The sequence below is a fragment of the Pristiophorus japonicus genome, chromosome 10, assembly GCF_044704955.1.
Source record: "Pristiophorus japonicus isolate sPriJap1 chromosome 10, sPriJap1.hap1, whole genome shotgun sequence".
Taxonomy (NCBI): Eukaryota; Metazoa; Chordata; class Chondrichthyes; family Pristiophoridae; genus Pristiophorus; species Pristiophorus japonicus.
Genome location: NC_091986.1, coordinates 160,181,442 through 160,197,861, shown reverse-complemented (window position 1 = coordinate 160,197,861; position 16,420 = coordinate 160,181,442). Strand labels below are relative to the sequence as shown.

The 16,420-nt window shown below is 45.8% G+C and overlaps 1 protein-coding gene across 1 annotated transcript in view; it reads left to right on the top strand.

Annotated features, from left to right (window-relative positions):
• The window catches only part of LOC139275151 (mitochondrial intermediate peptidase-like), a 306,230-nt gene that overhangs the window by 85,239 nt on the left and 204,571 nt on the right, over positions 1-16,420 (top strand). The window contains exon 10 of the mRNA XM_070892217.1: positions 4,986-5,038. Within this exon, the coding sequence (XP_070748318.1) occupies positions 4,986-5,038 (53 nt within the window). The remainder of the gene's footprint in view (positions 1-4,985; positions 5,039-16,420) is intronic.

The following is a 16,420-nucleotide window of genomic DNA, read 5'->3' as shown; positions in this document are numbered from 1 at the left end:
AAATTTTATTGCCACAGACACCCATCAGTTTGTCTCTTTTGTGCTCAATTTCACTCAGAGGGTTTTTAGGCCAGTTTGCGAGAAATTATTGCATAATTCTCTGTCTCTGCCATGACCTGATTCCTTGTTTGGATATCTGTGCCAGCTGCTCTTGTTCTTGACTTTCTTGAAAAATGGTGCAAAAACAATCATGAGACATCTAGTCAAGCTAGCTGATAGTCAACTGAGTCTGCTGCTTCTGGAGTTTTTTTTGCCCTACTTTCTGCTTTCTACAACTGAATTAAGACTTCTGCTAACAAGCTTTTACTGGTGCTGAACTGCTTTTGACTACCTTCAGTTTTATCATAATCATGGGTGGTCTGGTAGGGCTGCCTTTGGTGTTGGAGGAGGAAGGGGAGTCGCGAAGAAGACAGAAGAGGGCAGGAACAGCTGGGAGATGAGGGAGGGGAAGGGTATGCGCAGGATGCCACACCCACAGCAGATCTTCAGGGAGCACTTCTCTTCAATTCACTGAGCAGCAGTGTGTCAAGCGCCTTCGCTAAAATTTTGTTAAATAATTGCTACAAATGGCAAATCTGTCAATGCACAGTTTCAATTCCAAATAAGTCGGAACTTACATTTGACCACCAAGGAATCTAGTGATGGAAAACATTTTAAAAAGTAAAGGATGGATTAAAAAAAGGTCATTTGGTCATCAATCCAATTCCTTCGACAGAACAAAAAACTTTTATGGATGCTGTACCACTCACTTCCTGAGTTTTGCAAATTTCTCTTTACACCAGAATGTTAGCACTTGTCTAACTTTACATCCTATATCCTTGACACGGGTAAGTGAAATTTTGGAAAATAATTTGGGCGAAATTTTCAGATGAGTTCTAAGAACAGCTCTCTGAATACCACAGACAATATGGTGGATCTAGCACCAAAGAGTGAACCTCACTCAGTGTATAGAAAGCAAGACTAAAAGTGTAACTGATTTCAAGGTAATTGCATGATTACGTAGGCTCCAAGCTAACATACGTTTGTTACCCAGTCTATCAGCTGTTAAAGTTATTGGGCCCAAAATTCACCATCCCTGAAGGGACGGCTACCGCTGAGTTTGGGTGGTCGATCGAAAAAATCGATCGGCCGCCACAGTCGGGTACTTTTCCCTCCCTGAGCCATATTCAGCTCGGGGAGGATTTAAGTCGTGTTCATTTCCGCCGGAAACGGTGCGGTGAAGCCGCTGCAAAGGAAGGTTTCCAGCAGTGAGCTCTGCAGTGTGCAGGCCGCTGGAAAGGGACTACCACAGCGAAATTAACTGAGGAAAAGGTAGATCTTTTTCTGGCAGTGCTCCTGCGAGGTTTTCGATGCGGTGCTCGAACGCGACACTGCTGGGACCCTTTGATAGGTAAAAAGTTTTATTACTTATTATTGCTTTTATTTCATTTACCAGCATGCATCCGCAGTATTTATCTTTTAATATAGTTTTATTAATTATTATTTTTATTTCAGTTCCAGCATGCGTAGTATTTATTTTTTCATATAGTTTTATTAATTATTATTGTTTTCATTTCATTTTCCAGCATCCGCAGTATAGTTTTATTAATTATTAGCGTTTTTATTTCATTTTCCAGCATCCGCACAATTTAGCTTTTCATATAATTTTATTAATTGTTTTGGCTCCATTAAACCTGCTGAGTACTGCTCAGAGGTTTGCACATGCCCCTGTATTTTGTACAACTTTCAGGTCTGACTTTTTCGTGGAGTCCTGTGGGCTGCAGAGACCTGCTTGGCAGGGTTCACCCTGAGGATGGGCGGAGTGTTGGGAGGATGACACCTGGTCAGAAGCAGGATGACATGCAGGAGAGGCGTCGCCATCAGCACCGTGCAGACAGGCAGCGGGCAAGGGAGGCAGCCGCCATGATTTGTTCATTCTGCACCAGACCAGTGTGCCCTCCATCTTCACCGGCCCAAATCAGGATTGCGGTTGGCTGCTTGGGGACAAGGGATATCCCCTGTCCATTTGGTTGCTCACTCTGCGGAACCCCAGGACAGCGCCAAAGCATGCATACAATGACGCTCATTGTGCCACCAGGTGCATCATCGAACAGTGCATAGGCATCCTTAAGCAGAGATTCCGGTGCCTGGACGCTCTGGTGGTACCTTGCAGTACTCCTCAATGGGTCTCCATAATCGTCGTGGTCTGCTGCATGCTGCACAACCTGACCATCATGAGGGGACAGCCGCTGGAGGTCGAGCCAGCAGTACCACCTGAGGAGGAGGAGGAGGAGATGCAGGCGGAGGAGGAGGAGGATCCCCGTTGTCCCAGAGCTAGGAGGCGTCGACCCATCGCTACCCTGGAAGGGCCGGGTGCAGACTGGCCAGCACCCTCCTGGGAGGGTGCGTCCTCACATATATGGAGGTGCCTGACACCTCCCCTGCAATCTCACACCATGCATTATGTACTGCCTGTCTGCCAGGTCTCCCCACGTCAGGAAACAGTATTCATCTTCTGACGGCCACACCATCCACCAGTGTCTCCAGCTTCATATCAGTGAACCTGTTGGCTCTCCTTGCACCTCTTACACCAGCCATCCTTCCAACCTCCTTCCCCCCTCAGGGCCTTGCTGTAGAAGCTGGCTCATTAAAAACCCTTACCTGCATGCTGAATTTCTCAGTGGTGATAACGCTCAAATTAAGACAGCCACATCGCTGAAAAATCCACTTTGGAAGGGTTCCTTAGCGCTGGAACCCATTTGTTCACTTTTGGAGCTGAATATGAGGTGACCCAGCCATGAAAAAATGTCGGTGCTAATGGCCACAAAAAGGTGGGGGGAGCACCAGCTTTCCAACAGTACTGAATTTCGGGCCCATTGCATCTTGATCGAGGATCTGATTGTCCCTGCCCAGAAGTGTCCTGTCGTGCATCTAGTCCTTTATGAATTTTCCAGGGGTACAGGATTTTTATCACAAATGTATATCCCATATTTCATGGAAAAATCTCTGAATATGTAATGGATGAAATACCAAGGGTTTCTTCAGGTTATTGTAAAGCAAGTACTGAAACAGTTGATTTTCAAAGTATGTCGCAACCTACAAAGGAAGTAGAATGGAGAATCTTAGAAAGCCAAAATAGAAAACCAGTAGATCCAAAATTGAGCAGTAACCTACTCAGAATCAGAAGCTGCTTCAGTCTCTTAAATATGACAGCCCAAGTGAACCAATTGAATCTAAGCAGCAACATTTTGGGGCCCAGAAAGAAGGCTGCATCAGTCTGATTGCAGAGGCTTGTGCCCATGACCATTCCTAAGTCAAAGCAAAAACTGAAATTAAGTCAAAACTACTACATTAAATGCCAAATACCTGCCAGTGTAGAGTTTGCCATCTCAAAGGTCACGGTTGCTCTGGATTGCGCATGACGCCTGATCGTATGCATTGCCCGTGGATGATTGGGGCAAAAGCAACGACGTTTATAATGGTGTGTGTTACTTGCCGAAGCTAGTGCTGTTGATGTGACTGATGAATCGCTTTAATCTGGTATGCTTGTGTTGTTCCTGTTGGCTGCAGACACAGATATGGGCCTCAATTTTCCCCGGTGATTTGCGCCGTTCTTTTGTCGCAGGCTGTTTTTTTTGGCCTAAATTTTTTAAAAAACAGTTTCCCCGATCAATTTGCACCAGTGTAACTCAGTTAGTTACGATTTTTTTAGGTACGTTTTTTTTCAGCCAAAGGATGTGTAACCTGCTTCCCGCGCCAATTCTGGCCATTTAGGCAAGTTTGGCCAGCTGAGAATTACTCCAGTTCTTCCTAGTCCAGCGTATCTGGCGCAGATAAGTGCAGCAGATGCCCGGACAGCAGCAGCAGGAGAGGTAAGAGAGAGGGGAGAGACGGGGGGATGCCTTTCGGGTATAGTTAGGTGCGGGGACTGGAAGGGAGGAGGCCATTCGGCCTGGGATAGTTTTGGGGGAGCGGACCGGGAGGCTGTTTGGCCTGGGCTAGGGGCGGGGGGAGCGGACTGGTAAGCCACTCAGCCAGGGCTAGGGGCGGGGGATCAGACTGGCAAGTCATTTGGCCAGGGCAGGGGAGCGGACCGGCAGGGCACTCGGCCAGGGCTAGGGGCGGGGATTGGCACTGGTATCAGGAGGAGGTGAAGTCGGGGTGGTGGGGGGGGGGGACACTTTAATAATTTAATGGAGGTAAGTTGCTGCAATGTATTTTAACGTTTGTGCAGATTGCGAGCTGAGCTGTGTGTCACTTTCCAGCCTCGGCCTGCATTGTGTCCTTGGTTATTGTGGCATCCTGATCTATTTGGCGCAGATCAAGGTTCCACCCCCAAAACTAAAGGACAGGTTAGTCTGTGCCAAAATGAAGAAATCAAACGGGAAAACGTAGAACTTTTTTTTTGGCATATTGGGCCCCCAAAAAACAGGTGTAACTATTCAAGTACGCCAAGAAAAGCTTTGGGGAAAATTGAGCCCATGCAGATTGACTTTCAGTAGGATGAGGTGTGTCAAGCAAAGCCACCTTTTGTTAAGGGATTACTTTCTATTGCTTTAAATGTTCTCAACATGCTCTTTGACAGATAAAGATAGGTGTAGCATTTTCTGAAACTCTGAGCAAGAAAACAAAGATACATTAGGTGCTGAGAAAAACTGTACAGGATGGACAGAATTTAAAGCTGGCAATGGGAGAAAAAGAGCAAAAGAAGGTTTCTAGGCTGAGGCTTTTAAGCAGCATGGAAACAAGGGAACACCAGACTGAAAACAATTGAGAACTCGTAAAAGAATATTGTTCAATGATTTGCTCTATTGAATGAGTTGTCAATCTTGATCTGTGGGATGAGAAATGATTGAGTAAAATTAACATTTTTGGCCTTGTTTTTGTGTCATACAGTGTAATTGTCAAATGCAGTGTTAATGCATATTGTAATCTTAATTTAATGGAATACAACAAAATACAAAGTATGTCATAACAATTTTTAATGACAGCTTTTTAACATGCAGGAACTGATGCCATGGGATCACCCTTATTATAGTGGTGTCCTCCGTGCAGAGAGGTAAGATGTGATCAACTTTTTTACGGGGGGGGGGGGGGAATAATTCCACTATTACTTTTAAATATTATGAGTTTAGGAACAACAGCATGCTGAATGTTAAGACATTTTAAAACCTTGCAAGATCCGAGCTTTAATGACCTGATTCTGAATCATAAAGTATTTGTTTATTCAGTACGTAATTGCTCAGCCATGTACACAAAGATTAATGCAGATTGGAGATAGTTCAGTGTCAAGTAAATGAGCAATCTTTGTATTTAATGATGGTTTTTTGGAAGCAATAAATATTGCTGCAATTGTGGGAAAGCTACGGGGGAAATAGCGAGAATTACAGGCAGTTGCGGACAGCATTCCTTTTATAGTTTCTGGTTAGTTGTTCCTTTCATTGTCTTTTTAAATGGAGTCATGCTTTTAAGTTGAATCTTGTGCTGCCAGCCCCCAAAGCATGCATTTCATGCAACCAGAGGTACCTGAAAACCAAATGGACTGGATTTTTGTTTTTAGCCCGGGAGACCTGATTACCTATTTTTAACTGCATCTTCCCAGCTATCACTGGGTTTCCACTGGCAGCACATTTATTTATAGTAACAGCAAGGAGCAGATTTTAACTGCTAGTGGACAGGTAAAATGATGTAAAGTTAATTTTCTGCCTGCTTATGGTAGGATGAGACCCGGCAGATTTAATGATCTGGCCTCATTTAAATTCCACCAGCCGACTTCCCACCCGCTCTGGGAAGGGATTGGCTTTGTGGGGCATCTTGTATTCGGGAGCCAAGGGGGTGTTCATGGCAGGGGAGGCCAATGCTTTCCTTGTGGAGCCCAAAGGAACACTCCTGCTCCTTCTAGCCCCACAAGGAAAGTTTCAAAAAGAAACTTGCCTGTTTGGGTCTTTTCTGGTCTGGGCTCCTCTTTCCACTGTCTTCATCTGGCGGGAAAGCTACAGCAGCATCTATGCTCACATATTAAATTGCAATCGCGGAAGGTCTTATCATTGGGACCCAACATGCATAATAAATAAAGAAAGACCTTGCCTGCTTTGGGGTGATGTCCTTGCCACTTGCTAATTAGAGCAGGTTAAAATTTGGATCGCTAAGTTCCAGGGGGATTTTCCAGTCGGTAAGTAACCTAGTCGATTTTATTATATTTTACATTTCAGTTGTCAACATGAAGCAATTTGCGATGCTTTAACCTTTCATTCACCTTTGTCATCACTGAATTTTGCTACATTTTAACTTGGGAGTTTGAGTTGAGATTGGGGAACAGAAATCCCTTTGCTGTAGATGTAAAAATATATCACATTGATGCCTTCAGTGGGAACAAAGAAGGTCTAAGAGATATTGTATTCTTCTGATCCTTCCAGTTAAGTGAAATTTAGGTTGAATCTCCTGATAGTTCTGGCTTGCTTCGTGGCAAAATTGTGACCACAAAATTACCAAGATCTCTTAAATGTTGAAATACAGTATCCGTCCATCCAAAGAGGCTCTTTCAAAGAGCCGGCATAGGCACAGTGGGCTGCATAACCTCCTTGTGTGCTGTAGATCCTGTGACATTATTTGTGGTCATTCAGCTTTAGTTGTTAGGGCAGTACAGATAATGGCGAATCTCAGTTGAAGAAACACAATTGTCACTTTTCGGGAGTTTTTTGGGACCATTTTTAAGAACATAATAAATAAGAGCAGGTGTAAGGCATACAACCCCTCAAGCCTGTTCCACCATTCAATAAGATCATGGCTGATCTTCTACTTCAACTCCACCCCAAAAAATCATTGCCTACAGATCATAGTGGCCCACAGTTGGGTTATATATGCGGCAGATCAATAACTACGAGTACCTGCACTATTTCTAAAGCAGGAGTGAGAAATAGTGATGAGCCTGACACAACAGAAATTTAAACGGGCACCGTCACACAGTATGGGTTTATGCAAGCTTCACATGAACACAGTATTAGGGCTAAGCTTAAGGAAATTCCAGAACTGGGACTTTCTGAATCCATGCTTAAAATATCTGTATTGTGGGGAAGTCATTTCATAAATTTGCCAGCATACCAGATGCATGCACAATTTTCACTGAATCATCATGGATTAAATGATTTCCTTAATCAAGGCAAACTAGGTCCATTGATAAGATTAGCAAAAGCAAAATACAGCAATGCTAGAATCTGGAATAAAACCAGAAAATGCTGGAAATCTCAGCGGGTCAGGCAGCATCTGTGGAAAGAAAGCAGAGTTAACGTTTCGGGTCGATGACCCTTCGTCAGAACAGGAGAGTATTCGGAAAGAACAGATTCTTAACAAGCACTGAAAGGGGGAGGGGAAGAAAGAACAAAAGGGAAGGTCTGTGATAGGTTGGAAGACAGGAGAGATTAGAGAGACAAAAGGGATGATGGCCCAAATTCAAATGGCAATGCCAGGAGTTAGAAAAACATTAGTCAAGATAGGGTGTGAATAACGGGATAATGACCAGCTGCCATTAGAGACAAGGAGAAAAAAGAAACAGGCTCTGAGGGACAGGGGTGGAAGGGCGGGAAGGGAGCCAAAGATTGGCAGTGGCTACCCTCTGAAATTGTTGAACTCGATGTTGAATCCAGAAGGCTGTAAAGTGCCTAAACGAAAGATGAGGTGATGTTCCTCATGTTACGTTTAGGCACTTTACAGCCGTCTGGACTCAACATCGAGTTCAACAATTTCAGAGCGTAGACACCACCAATCTTTGGCTCCCTTTCGCCCTGCCCTCAGAGCCTGTTTCTTTTTTCTCGAATGGCAGCTATCATTATCCTGCCAATCACTCCCTATCTTGACTAATGTTTTTCTAACTTCTGGCATTACCATCTGAATTTGGGCCATCATCCCTTTTGTCTCTCTAATCTCTCCTGTCTTCCAACCTATTACAGACCTTCCCTTTTGTTCTTTGCTCCCCTCCCCCTTTCAGTGCTTGTTAAGAATCTGTTCTTTTCGAACACTCTCCAGTTTTGATGAAAGGTCATCGACCCAAAACTTTAACTCTGCTTTCTCTCCACAGATGCTGCCTGACCCGCTGGGATTTCATGATAAGATTAGCAAGTTTATCTTGTGAGCAAAACCAGACATGTTCAGTTTGATCCCCATCTGAGCCACATTAGCTGATCTTCGCAGGGAAAGAAGAGGAAATTCATAGAATCAGAATAGTATAGCACAGGAGGCCATTTGGCCCATTGAGTCTGCGGCTAGTCTTCGCAGAGCAACCCAGTTAGTCCCACTCCCCGCTCTTTCCCCATATCCCTGCAATTTTTTCTCCTTCAATTATTTATCCAATTCCCTTTTGAAGGCTACTATTGGATTTGAATCCTCCTATCAGAAAGGAAAGAAAGACTTTCATTTATATAGCGCCTTTCACGACCACCGGACGTCTCAAAGCGCTTTACTGCCAATGAAGTACTTTTGGAGTGTAGTCATTGTTGTAATGTAGGAAATATCAGGCAGCTCATTCTAACCACTTGTTATGTAAAAAAAAAAAGGTTTTCCTCATGTCACCTCTGGGTTCTTTAGCTAATCACCTTAAATCTGTGCCTTTGGTTATCGACCTTTCAGCCATTGGAAACAGTTTCTCTTTATTTACTCTATCTAAACCCTTCATGATTTTAAACACCTCTATCAAATCTCCTCGTAGCCTTGTCTGCTCTAAGGAGAACTGTTACATATGAATAAAGGGTCTGACTGGATACTGTGAGCTCAAAGTAAAGTGTGACCGTAGTCTTTTATTGCAGGTCTCCAGAGTGCCTCTCCAGCCTGTGAGGCCTCCTCAAGTACCTGTGCTCCCAAGGGATTGTGGGATCCCTTGGGACTCCAGGGGATGAGCCCTTTGGTGGCTGTACAAGGTATATACAAGTTTACATACATAACAACACTTCCCCCGCTCCCCCAAAGTCAACAGTATAAACTATTTACAAGGTGAATCGATCTGGGGCCTTTCCCTGGTTGATCTTCTCGGTGCAAATGCTGATTTTGATGAATCGTTTATTGGGCCCTCACTGGGCTGCTGTGCAGCTGGCCTTGCTAGGCTGCCTGGTGTGGTGAGTCCTGCTGGGCTACTGCGAGTGATGGGGTCTGCTTCGTGGCCAACCGCGGTGTCTGTCGCCACTGGTGTGTGTGTTGGGGGGTCAAAGAAGGCCGGGTCCAAAGTGGGTTGCTCAGGATAGTCCGTGAATCTGAGTTTGATTTGGTCCAAGTGTTTCCGGTGAATGAGTCCATTTGAAAGTTTGACCCGAAACACCCCTCTTTGGCCACAATAGTGCCGGGAAGTCACTTGGGACCTTGCCCATAATTAAATACAAATACAGGATAATTGATTTCAATTTCGCGTGGCACATTTGCGCTATCATGATATGTACTTTGTTGAAGCCGCCTGCTCTCTACCTATTCATGTAGATCAGGGTGAACTAACGAAAGCCTTGTCTTAAGTGCCTTTTTCATGAGCAATTCAGCATGTGGAATCCCAGTGAGCGAGTGGGGTCTCGTGCGGTAGCTAAGCAGAACTCTGGATAGGCGAGTCTGCAGTGAGCCTTCAGTTACCCTCTATAAGCCCTGCTTGATAGTTTGCACTGCTCTCTCTGCCTGACCATTGGATGCTGGTTTGAACGGGGCAGATGTTTGATCCCGTTACAGGTCATGAACTCTTTGAACTCGGCACTGGTAAAACATGGCCCGTTGTCGCTCATGAGGACATCAGGTAGTCTGTGCGTGTCAAACATGGCCCACAGGCTTTCAGTGGTGACAGCGGACGTGCTTGCGACATTATCTCACATTCAATCCATTTGGAGTACGCATCTACAACCACAAGGAACATTTTACCCAAAAACGGGCCTGCATAGGCGACATGGCCCCTGGACCACGGTTTGGAGGGCCAAGACCATAAACTTAGTGGCGCCTCCCTGGGTGCATTGCTTAACTGCGAGCATGTGTTACATCTGTGCACGCAGGACTCTCAGCATCGATACCGGGCCACCACATGTGGGATCTGGCTGTCGCTTTTATCATTACGATGCCTGGGTGGGTACTGTGGAGGTCTGATGAAGGTGTCTCTGCCCTTCTTGGGACCACTACCCGATTACCCCACAGAAGGCAGTCTGCCTGTATAGACATTTCATCTTTGCGCTGCTGGGACGGCTTTATCTCTTCCTGCATTTCCACTGGGACACTGGACCAGCTCCCATGAAGCACACAATTTTTTACTAGGGACAGTAAAGGTCCTGGCTCGTCCAGGTTCTAATCTGTCGGGCTGTGACGGGTGATTGCTCACTCTCGAATGCTCCATAACCATGACTAAATCTGTGGGCTGCGCCATTTCCACCCCCATGGTGGGCAATGGCAGCCTATTGAGAGCATCGGCACAGTTTTTTCTGCCTGGCCTGGGCGAATGGCATAGTTGTATGCGGACAACGTGAGCGCCCATCTCGGATGCGGGCCGATACATTCGTATTTATCCCCTTACTCAGAAAACAGGGATATTAATGGCTTATGGTCAGTTTCCAATTCAAATTTGAGCCCAAACAGATATTGTTGCATTTTCTTTACCCCGTAGACACATGCTAATGCTTCTTTTTCAATCATGCTGTAGGTCCTCTCAGCCTTAGACAGATTTCTGGATGCATAAGCAACCGGTTGCAATTTCCCAGATTCATTAGCTTGCTGCAACACACACCCGATGCCATACGACGATGCATCACATGCTAGTACCAAATGCTTACATGGATCATACAACACAAGCAATTTGTTTGAGCATAACAATTTTCTAGCTTTTACAAAGGCATTTTCTTGGCTTTTGCCCCATACCCATTCGTCTCCTTTATGCAGTAAGGCGTGCAGTGGTTCTAACAGAGTGCTGAGACCCAGTAAGAAATTACCAAAGTAGTTCAGGAGTCCTAGAAACGACCGCAGCTCCGTCAAGTTTTGTGGCCTCGGTGTGTTCTCAATTGCCTCCGTCTTCGAATCGGTGGGCCTGATGCCATCCGCCGCGATTCTTCTCCCCAGGAACTCCACTTCAGGCGCCAGGTAACGCACTTCGAAAGTTTCAACCTGAGCCCCATGCGGTTGAGTCGACTAAGAACCTCCTCCAGGTTCTGCAGATGCTCGACTGTGTAATCAAGATGTCATCCTGGAAGACCACCGTGCGCGGGACCGACTTCAGTAAGCTTTCCATGTTTCTCTGGAATATCGCCGCGGCTGATTGAATTCCAAACAGGTATCTGTTATAAATGAAGAGACCTTTTGTGTGTGTTGATACAGGTGAGGCCCTGCGATGATTCCTCCAGCTCCTGCATCATGTATGCTGAGGCCAAGTCCAGCTTCGTGAACGTCTTTCCTCCTGCCAGCGTTGCAAAAAGGTCGTCAGCCTTTGGTAGTGGATATTGATCCTGCAGGGAGAAACGATTGATAGTTACTTTGTAATCACCACAGATTCTGACGGTGCCGTCTCCCTGAAGGACTTGAACAATCGGACTGGCCCACTCGTTGAATTCGATCAGCTAAATTATGCCCTCTCGTTGCAGCCGGTCCAGCTCGTTCTCTACCCTTTCTCTCATCGTGTACAGTACTGCTCTCGCTTTGTGATGGATGGGTCGCGCCCCCGGAATTAGGTGGATCTGCACTTTTGCTCCTTGGAACTTCCCAATGCCTGGTTTGAACAGCGAAGGGAACTTGTTTAAGACCTGGGCACACGCAGTGTTGTCAGCGGACGAGAGCGCTCGGACGTCGTCCCAGTTCCAGTGTATCTTTCCCAGCCAGCTCCTGCCGAGCAACGTGGGACCATCGGCCGATACCACCCAGAGTGGTAACTTGTACACCGCTCCATCGTGGGAGACCTTTACAGTAGCACTGCCGATTACGGGAATCAGTTCCTTTGTGTAAGTTCTCAGTTTCTTGTGAATGGGAGTCAAGACTGGCCTTGAGGCCTTGGTGCACCACAATTTATCGAAAGTCTTTTTGCTCATAATGGACTGGCTTGTGCCTGAGTCCAGCTCCACTGACACCGGGAGTCCATTTAATTCAACCTTCACCATTATCGGGGGACACTTTGGTAAATGTGTACACCCCACATACCTCTGCCTCCTCGGTCTGAGGCTCTGGTTCGTCGTGATCCGCCGTGGATCTGTCCTCTGCAACATGGTGGTTTGCAGGATTAAAAGGGTTTGCAGCTCACCTGCACATACGTCGGAGGTGTCCCATTGTTCCACATCCCTTGCAAATGTACCCTTTGAAGCGGCATGAACGGAAACGATGATCACCCCCGCAGCGCCAACAAGGTGTTAACAGTCTTGCATTTATCACCCTTGTTGGTGGACTCTTGAGACATCTGCGGACGTGCAGCTGCAGGGATGCGGGGCTTGCCCTGAACGTGCGATTTGACAACAACATCACTTTGTTCACAGTACTTGTAGTAGCACTCTTGTGCTGAGAGATTTGCTTAGTATTGTCACTGGTGGCAATGAATGCCTGGGTTTTCACTATGGCCTTACTCAAGGTTAGGGTCTCTACAGTCAAAAGTTTGCGAAATATTGCTTCATGGCCAATGCCAAATACGAAAAAGTCTCTAAGCATGTGATCCAAATGTCCTTCAAATTCGCAATGTCCTGCAAGGCATCTTAGCTCGGCGACATAACTCGCCACTTCCTGGCCTTCAGACCTTTTGTAGGTGTAGAACCGGTACCTCGCCATCAGAACCCTTTCCTTCAGGTTCAAATGCTCCTGGACCAGTGTGCACAAATCATCATACGATTTGTCTGTGGGTTTCGCTGGAGCAAGCAGATTTTTCATGAGGCCATACATTGGTGCCCCGCAGACGGTGAGGAGAATTGCCCTTCGTTTGGCAGCATTCGCTTCTCCTTCCAGCTCGTTGGCCACAAAGTATTGGTCGAGTTGCTCCACGAAGGTTTCCCAATCATCTCCCTCCGAAAATTTCTCCAGGATGCCCACTGTTCTCTGCATCGTTGGGCTCGTCATCTGTATCTCATCGCTAGTTGTTATATATGAATAAAGAGTCTGACTGGATACTGTGAGCTCAAAGTAAATTGTGACCGTAGTCTTTTATTGCAGGTCTCCAGAGTGCCTCTCCAGCCTGTGAGGCCTCCTAAGTACCTGTGCTCCCAAGGGATTGTGGGATCCCTTGGGACTCCAGGGAATGAGCCCTCTGATGGCTGTACAAGGTATATATAAGTTTACATGCATAACAAGAACAACCCCAACTTCTCCTGTATATCCATGTAACTGTAATCCCTCATCCCTGGAACCATTCTAGTCAATCTCTTCTGTACCCTCTCCAAAGACTTCCATTTCCTTCCTTAAATGTGGTGTCCAAAATTGGACACGATACTCCAGCTGGGGCTGAATTAGTGATTTATATAGGTTTAGCATAACTTCCTGGCTTTTGTACTCTATGCTTCTATTTATAAAGCCCAGAATCCCATATGCTTTATTAACTAACCCCATTGTTCACCTGCCCTGCCACCTTCAAAGATTTGTGCACAAACACCCCCAGGTCTCTCTGTTCTTGACCCCCTTCAAAACTGTACCATTTAGCTTGTATTGTCCCTCCTCATTCTTCTGACCAAAATGCAACATTTTGCACTTTTCTGCATTGAATTTCATTTGCCATGTGTCTGCCCATTCCATCAGCCTGTCTATGTTCTCTTGAAGTCTATAACTATCTTCCTCATTGTTTACTGCACTTTTATGTCATCTGTAAATTTTGCAGTTGTGCCATGTACCCCCAAGTCTAACACATTAATATATACCAAAAACAACAGTGGTGTTCTTCCCATTAAGCCCTGAGGAGAACACCACAGTATACTTCTCTCCCGTCTGAAAAACGGCCATTGACCACAACTCTCTGTTTTCTATCCCTTAGCCAATGTTGTATCATGCTGCTACTGCCCTTTTATCCCACGGGCTTCAATTTTGCTAACAAGCCTATTTGGTACTTTATCAAACTCCTTTTGAAAGCCCAGATACATAACATCTCTGTTACCTCATCAAAAAGCTCAATCAAGTTAGTCAAGCACGATTTGCCCTTAACAAATCCTTGATGGTTCTCCTTTATTAGTCCATACTTGTCCAAGTGGCTGTTAATTTTCTCCGATTATTGTTTCTAAAAGCTTTCACTGATGTTAAACTGACTGTCCTGTAATTGCCAGGTTTATCCTTCTCCCCTTTTTTGAACGAGGGTGTAACATTTGCAATCCTCCAGTCCATTTGTGGAATACACAATAAATGGTAGGATACTGAGAAGTGTAGAGGAACAGAGGGACTTTGGAGTACATGTCCACAGATCCCTGAAGGTAGCAGGACAGATAGATAAGGTGGTTAAGAAGGCATAATACTTTCCTTTATTAGCCGAGGCATAGAATATAAGAGCAGGGAGGTTATGATTAAACTGTATAAAACACTAGTTAGGCCCCAGCAAGAGTACTGTGTAATTCTGGTCGCAACATTACAGGAAAGATGTGATTTGCACTAGAGAGTGTGCATGGAACATTTACGAGGATGTTGCCAGGAGTAGAGAATTTTAGCTATGAGGAAAGATTGGACAGGCTGGGGTTGTTCTCTTTGGAACAGAGGAGGCTAAGAGAAGACTTGATTGAGGTGTATAAAATTATGAGGGGCCTAGTTAGAGTGCATAGGAAGGATTTGTTCCCCCTAGCAGGGAGGTCATTAACCAGGGGGCATTGATTTAAAGTAATGGGTAGAAGGATTAGAAAGAGTTAAGGAGAACCTTTTTCATCCAGAGAGTGGTGGCAGTCTGGAACTCATTGCCTGAAAAGGTGGTAGAGGCAGAAACACTCATCACATTAAAAAAAATACAGGTACTTGGATATGCACTTGAATTGCCGTAATCTACAAGACTATGGACCAAAAGCTGGAAAGTGGGATTCGGCTGGATAGCTCTTTTTTGGCCGGCACAGACATGATGGGTCAAATGGACTCCTTTTGTGCCGTAAATTTCTATGATTCTATGATATGGTTCCTCTCGCACCACCCTGTTTCTAAGGAGGAATGAAAGATTGTGGGCTACATCTCTGCAATTTCTACCCTTACTTCCCTCAGCAACTTAGCATGCATCCCATCTGGACAGGGTCCCTTATACACTTTACGTACTGCCAAGCTTTCTAGTAGCTCCTCTTTATCTATTTTTATTTTATCCACTATCCCGACAACCTCCTCATTTACTGTAGCTTTGGCAAAGTCCTCTTCCTTGATAAACACCGATGCAATGTACTCAATTAGTAACTCAGCCATGCCTTCTGCCTCCACCAATAGATCTCTATTTTGGTCCCTATTCAGCCTCACCGCTCCTGACAACCCTTTTACTGTTATTATGCCTATAGAAGACCTTCGGAATCCCTTTTGTTAGCCGCCAATCTATTCCCGTACTGTCTCTTTGCCCCTCTTATTTTCTTTTTCACTTCTCCTCTGTACGTTTAATATTCAGCCTCATTCTCCCTTGTATTATCAAGCTGACATCTGTCATATGCCCCTTTTTTCAGCTTTGAATTACTGATCATGAACACCATTAAGCTACAAGTGTGCACACGTGGACATTGGATGAAAGAAAAGCTTGTCTACAGAAAGAATTTAGAAAAATTTAAATATTAGGTTTTAAAGGAAAATACAGGTTGTACCTCTCTAATCAGGGATTCTTTAGTCCGGAAACATCCCTGGTCTGGCATCAGTCCCGGCATGGACTGCCCCTTTAAGCGATGTTGCAGCGCACGGGCTGGTCTGGGCTGGGGTGCTGCTGCAGTGTGTGTGTGCAGCGATTGGCTGGAGTAGCTGTCAGTCAGTGAGTGTGCGTGGCGATTGGCTGGAAGGGCTGTCAGTCTGTGCAGGTTCTGCTGGTGCTGGGGACCACGCCCACAGGCTGTGAGTGGAAGCCACAGACACAGAGCGCGCACATGTTGCACAATGGCGCTGCCTGCAGCTCGCTGTCTCTCTCGGAGGGGGTCTGTGTTTGTGCTTTGTGCAAAGCGTTCTGACCTGCCGGGGGGTGGGCTCTGATTCTCCATCTCAGGATCCATCGCACACTGCACACTGGGGTGTGTGTGCGTGCATGCCACTGTTTTGGGGGGTTGTGTGTGTGTGTCTCGGTGCGAGGAGACTGCCGCTTCCACCAATCAGGCTCTGCTCGCGCGTACACACAGACTGGCGCCAGGAGTAGGATCGTAGGTTAGGGTCGGCATCTCTCTTTGACTTTATCCTCCACTTTATCTCCGATCTCTCTTTTTTTGTGTGTGTATGTATGTGGTTTTTTGAGGTAAGTGGGCCGAGCAAGGAAAGGAAAGGTCAGGCAGCTGACGGAGGCACCAAAGCTGGGCCTGAGGATTTTTAAAAAACGGAGTGATTCAGGACGACTAAATGC